At 42.4% G+C, this 6454-nt stretch overlaps 1 protein-coding gene across 3 annotated transcripts in view; it reads right to left on the reverse strand.

The window, feature by feature from the left end:
- Positions 1 to 6454, reverse strand: part of Pigl (phosphatidylinositol glycan anchor biosynthesis class L) — an 89687-nt gene that overhangs the window by 29530 nt on the left and 53703 nt on the right. For all 3 annotated transcript variants that reach the window (XM_008823557.3, XM_008823486.3, XM_008823635.3), the window contains exon 3: positions 1735 to 1825. In XM_008823557.3, the coding sequence (XP_008821779.1) occupies positions 1735 to 1825 (91 nt within the window). The remainder of the gene's footprint in view (positions 1 to 1734; positions 1826 to 6454) is intronic.

Genomic DNA, 6454 nt, shown 5'->3' on the forward strand with positions numbered 1-6454 from the left:
TTAAAAAAATTTATCTATTTATTTTATGTGTGTATTGCTTGCATGTAGGTAAGTGCAACCATGTCATGCAATGCCTTCGGAGGACAGAAGAGGCTGTCAGATTCCCTGGAACTGGAGTTATGGACAATCGTTAGCTGCCATGTGGGTGCTGGGATTCGAACCTGGGTCTTCTGTAAGAACATCCAGTGTTCTTAACTGCTGAGCCATCTCTCCAGTCCCCATGAGAAGGGCTTTAAATGGTAGAATTTTAGGTATTAAACTATGAAGAATTACAAATTTTATTATATTGAGATTTAGACAATAAACCTTGACAGCTTTAAAACTGACTGGAGTTAAATTCAGACCTGCTAATCTGAGATGGGTTTGTCCATTTTTTGCAAGTAAATTTGAATCTCCATTACTGCAACTGTGACTGAAAACTACTTTGTAAAGTGGGTATGAATATATCCTCATCTCTTGTAGAAATTGAGGTTTAAAATTCATAGTCTCGGGGCTGGAGAGGTGGCTCAGCAATTAAAAGCACTGACTGCTCTTGCAGAGGACCCAGGTTCGAATCCCAGAACCCACATGGTGGCTAACAACCATCCATAACTCCAGTTCCAGGCACTGCATGACACTTACACACCTGCAGGCAATACACTCATACACATAAAATAAAATAATAAATAAAATATTTAAAAAATTTCATAGACTTAGGATTAAGAATGTAGTTCAGTGGTAGAACATGGGCTCATCATGAACAAAGTTTTGGGTGAGGTCCCCAGACACTCTTTCCCCCAAATATCTCTGGAAGCTCTAACATTTAACTTTAAAGTAGAAATAAGGGACTGGAGAGATGGTTCAGCAGATATGAGCATATACTGTTTTATTTTTGATTAGTTTTGTTTTGTTTTTGGTCTTTTTGAGACAGGGTCTCCCTGTAGCCTTGGCTGGCCTGGAACTCACTCTGTAGACCACTCTGGCCTTGAACTCACAGAGATCTGCCTGCCTCTGCCTCCCCAGTGTTGGAATTAAAGGGATGTGCCACCTCACCCAACCTTCCTATACTGTTTTTACAGAGGACCCAAGCTTGGTTCTCGGCATCCACATTGGGCAGGTCACAAGTCTGAAAGTCCAGCTCAAAGGGATCTGATGTCTTTGCCCTTTGTGGGCACCTGCACTCACATGCAGATATACATATGTATGATTATAAGAAAAATATAATATAATAAAATATTTTTAAAGAGTAAAAATGGCTGGGCGTGGTGGCGCACACCTTTAATCCCAGCACTTGGGAGGCAGAGGCAGGCAGATCTCTGTGAGTTGAAGGCCAGCCTGGTCTACAGAGTGAGTCCCAGGACAGCTGGGGCTACAGGGAGACTGTCTCAAAAAGACTAAAAAAAAAAAAAAAAAAGTAAAAATGATATTCTAAACATGAAGCAGGTTGGTACAAAAAGAAGTTCCGTACCAGTGAGGTGCAGGTTCCTGGGGGCCTGGATTTTCAGGAGGCAAGATAGAGGTGGGCAAAAAGGACACAGTTTGGGAAAAAATCCAATCTTTTCCTGATGATTCATTTTCTTAGTCTTACATAAGCTCTAAGAGAATTGAAACATATATCTGATCTTCAGCAGGTTTAGTAGAGTGCCCTGGAGGTTTGGGCCTCTTTTAGGGTGTAAGGGCAGTCACATTGCAGAAAACAGTTGGTGTGGCAGAATGAAGACCCTGGGATTTCTATTTAGAGTGGCATTCCCTTACCAGGTTGATGCCATTGACATCTATATGTTGGAGGAGGGTGCTGGCCACACGCTCTGTGTCCCACTGCACTCCTGGGTCATCTGGGAAATCCCTGCAAGAGAGAAGCACAACTTGAACCCCTTTACTAAGTAGGTACAATCTTCTTTTTTTAAAAAAAATATTTATTTTTATGTGTGTAGGTACAATCTTTTTACGATCTAGTGGGTATGTGCCCTAGCCTTGATGTGCTCAGAGTTCAGTTAAAGAAATAAGACAAACAAAAAACAACTAAAAATCCATGCTCATTGCACATAACACACTTGGAACTTTGTACTTGTTGCTGAGAACTTAGCATCAATGAGATAAGACATTGTCCATTACTTGGGGAAATTTGGGGGTGGGGTGGATCTGGAGATCTTACCTAAAAATGTGCATGATAAGATCATGCACTAACGACCACTGAGCTATATTTCCAATGAACCTGAATACAAGGCAGAGTGATATAAGAATAACAGTAATAGTGCTTGGATTAAAGAACAAGGGCCTGTTACTTTATTTAACCTCACAGACCTCCTTAAGGAGGAAGGAATTAAATATCTTGCTTGCCAAGTGCTTAGAGTTGGATTGGAACCCATGTTTTCCCTCTATAAACCAATTAGGGAACCAGGTACATCCTCCTTCCACAGGAATGGGGCCTGTTATATCAGGAACAGACCAGAAGCCTTTGCCAGAGTAATCTTCTATATTGGTTACTTTTCTGTTGTTGTGATAGAAACACTGACCAAAGCAACTTAGAGAAGAGTTTGAGCTTACAGTTCCAGGGTAATTACAATCCATCATGGCAGGAAGGCATGGGGGCAGGAGGTGACTGGAGCAGAAGCAGAAAGCTAAGCTCTCACATCTTCAAGCAGGCACAAGAAACAGGAGCAACTTGAGACCTGGCAAGGCTTAAGAACTAAGTCTGCCTCCAGTGAGGTACTTCCTCTAGCATGGCCACACCTTCTAAGACCTCCAAAAACAGTGCCATAAACTGGGGACAAAATGCCCCAATACTTAGAACCTACAGGGGATATTTTCATTCAAACCACCACATTCTACTCCCTGGCCCCCATAGGCTCATGACCATATAAAATGCAAAATGCATTTAGTTCAACCTTAAAAGTCCCCATAGTCATTACCAGTCTCAATACTAAAGTCTTCAATTCAAAAGTTCACATTCCAAAGCCTCTTCTGAGACTCAGGGCAAGCTGATAACTGTAAACTCCCATAAAATCAAAAGAAAAATTACATACTCCCAACATACAGTGGAACCAAATACACACTCCCATTCCAAAAGGGAGGAATAGAGGCATAGTGAGGAAATACTGGACCAAAACAAGACCGAAAACCAGCAGGGCAAACACCAAATCCAGTAGTTCCACATCCAGCTTCTAGGGCTTTATTTCCAAAGGGCTTAGATGGCTCAGCCTCTCCAGCTTTGTTGTGGGAAACATACATCTCTGTCTTGGGCTGGTACCACTCCCTGTATGTAGCTCTTCTTGGCAGCTTGTCTCATAGTTCTAGCATAACAAATGGTCTTCTTGGGGTCTCCACTGCCAACCAGGCTTCAATTTCAGAGCCTCATGCAATGGCCTGTCAGGGCCTTCTTTATGCAGGGGTACCCCCACTGCACATTGCCTGGCCTCAGTGGCTCTCTGAAACCACAGAGGAAGAACTGATGATCCCTTCACTCTTGCATTTTTCATGCTTCTACAGCTAGCATCAGGTGAATGATACTGCCAAGTTTGAGTGCAAGTTTGGGATGGACTCCAGCCTGCTTTATCCATTTTTGAAGCTTTTCTCTTCAGTGATTTTCTAGTAGAAAACCTCTGCAGTATTTTCCTTTCACAAGTTGGAGGCTTAGTGGGGTGTGGTCTTACCCTGAAGCACTCTCTCCAATGTTTAAGTGTAAATCTCTAAACTTCTTCTTAATCACTTTAATTTCCTTATCAAAGGGATCATGTCCTTCAGCACATACCTTGGCTCCAACATTAATTTTCCTAGTGCTCTTTTTCAATCCAAACTGTACATTCTGTAGTTCTTTCTGTCCCATTTCTTCCTTTTCACTATAGAGCTGTATAATACCATTAATAGCTATGCCACCATCTCTGTGTAGGGTGCCTAGAAATTTCTTCCACCAGTGAAATTAGTCCATTGCTTTTCAACTTAGCCTCAGGCAAGGTTTTTGGCTGTGGGCAGACTCTAGCCAGACTCTGCCAAAATATTCCAGTTGCTGCTTAAGTCCTTATTTCTCTTTGGAACTACAGTGTTGCCAGCACTACTTTCTTCCAGGGACCTACTAGAATGGCCTGTTAAGCTCTGCTTATAGCAATCAACTGCTTTTCTAGCCCAAACTTCCAAAGTCTTCCACAAACCCCACATGGTCAGGTTCTTCACAGACAACACTGCACTCCTGGCACCAATTATTGTATTAGTTACTTTTCTTTTGTTGTGATTAAAAACACCATGACCAAGGGAACTTATAAAAGGAAGAGTTTATTTGAGCTTATAGTTCCAAAGGGGCAAGAGTCCACCATGGCAGGACAGCATGGTGGCAGAGGTGGTTGGAGGAGGAGCAGAAGCTAAGCTCTACATTTTCAAGCAGGCACAGGAAGCAAAGAGCAACTCAAGATTCAGCAAAGCTTAATAACTGTAAGCCCACCCCCAGATGTACTTCCTCTAGCATAGTCACAACTTCTAAGACCTCCCAAAACAGTGCCACCAACTGGGGACAAAAATGTCCAAATACTTGGAGCCTATGGGGCACATTTTCATTCAAACCACCACATCTTCATCTATCTTTGTCTCCACCTGGCTAGGCCTATCTCCTTCCACCTACTGAAATCTCTGTCCTGTCACCAGATATAGGTCTAGGGCCTCAAATTTATTCCTTTTTCCATTATTTATAGACATAAATAGATTCTCATCTTGCCTTGGCTCAGGTCTTACAGCAACACCTACAGTACTACTGAGAAGATACAGCTCTTTGCTCCCTACCAGGCCAGGCAGACTGCTTATATAACCTTCCTATGGATTCGGGTCATGAATTGACCTTCTTAGAATTTTTGGCCAAGGAGTCATGATGTTTTTCAACAGAAAAATGACATGAATCTAATCACCAATCAATGCCATTATTTTCATTGCCTGGTACCTCTATCCCCCCCACTCCCCGCAGCTTCTATATAGTGCAGCTTTGCACTATCCAAAGCCCAGTCCTGTCAGCCACTCTGTGTATGTCCTGTTCTTGCAGTGCACATGGCAGACAGTCCAGCAAGCAGGGACAGGGCTAGGGAGAAAAGAGCACAGGTAAAGTCCAACTTTGTTCTCTGGAATTGGTGTTGGATATAGATTGTGAAATTTGATTTGCAAAACTCAGATGGTGAAGGAGAAAGATATAGGAGCCAGCAAAAGCACAGCTACATACATGCTCCTGGCCAGGAAAGCCACGCATGGTTTTGATAACTAGGTAGTTGAGTAATATTATTATGGAATTTCAGCATTCAAGAAGCAGCAGCCTATGGAAAAGGGGTAGGAGACAAACTGGCTATGCCTACTATTTCTCTGAACTGTTGAAAGATGAATCCAGAAGAGCAGGATGCTCATGACTGCCTTCCACTTAAAAAAATATTTAATTATTTTTATTCTATGTGTATGAGTATATTGCCTGCATGTGTATAAGTGTACCTGTGTCCTGCAAAGTCAGCAGAGGTCAGATAGGGTGTTGAATTTCTCTGGAACTGGAGTTATAGATGGCTATTAGCTGCCATGTGGCTGCTGGAAATTGAACTCCATGAGAAGCCAGTGTTTTTAACCTGCTGAGCCACCTCTCCAGCCCCCTGCTTTCCCCTAATCTTGAGAGGCTAGGATCAGCTACTTGAGCAAGGCTCACAGAACAGGCCATGCTTCACGCTGGTCTCTCTGTGGCTCTGCTCTTTGACAGTGTGGGAATTCAGGACTGCCAATACCTGCTCAGGGATGTTATATGTGTGATACAGAGCTTTTTTTAAAAATTTTATTTATTATTTTCATTTTATGTGTATGTGTGTATTGCCTGCATGTAGGTAAGTGCACCCATGTTGTTCAATGCCCGCAGAGGTCAGAAGAGGCTGTCAGATCCCCTGGGATCAGAGTCACAGACAGTTGTTAGCTGCCATGTGGGTGCTTGGCTTCAAACCCAGGTCTTCTGCAAGAACATTCAGTGTTCTTAACCGCTGAGCCATCTTTCCAGCCCCTGATACAGAGCTTTAAAAAATTTTTTTATTTATTATCTTTATTTTATGTGTATGAGTGTATTGCCTGCATGTAAGTGCATCTGTGTCATACAATGCCCATGAAGGTCAGAAGAGGGCATTGGATTCCCTGGAACTGGAGTTACAGACAGTTGTTAGTCACCATGTGGGTGCTGGGAATCAAACCTGGGTCCTCTGCAAGAGCAGTCAGTGCTTTTAACTGCTGAGCCATCTCTTAGCCCCTCTATCTCCTATTTCAATTCTTTATGTCTCTTTACTTGAGAGAACGATGCAAGAAAGCATTTAAAAACTGTAAGGAGGGGCCATGTCTATGAGGCATTTTCTTGAATTTAGGGCCTCACCCATGGTAGGCAAGTGCTCTGCCACTGAACTATATCCCAAGACCTTATTTTATTTATTTATTTATTTATTTATTTATTTATTTATTTATTTATTTATTATTGTCTTTTTGA

The sequence above is a fragment of the Nannospalax galili genome, unplaced genomic scaffold, assembly GCF_000622305.1.
Source record: "Nannospalax galili isolate Female #2095 unplaced genomic scaffold, S.galili_v1.0 scaffold530, whole genome shotgun sequence".
NCBI lineage: Eukaryota > Metazoa > Chordata > Mammalia > Rodentia > Spalacidae > Nannospalax > Nannospalax galili.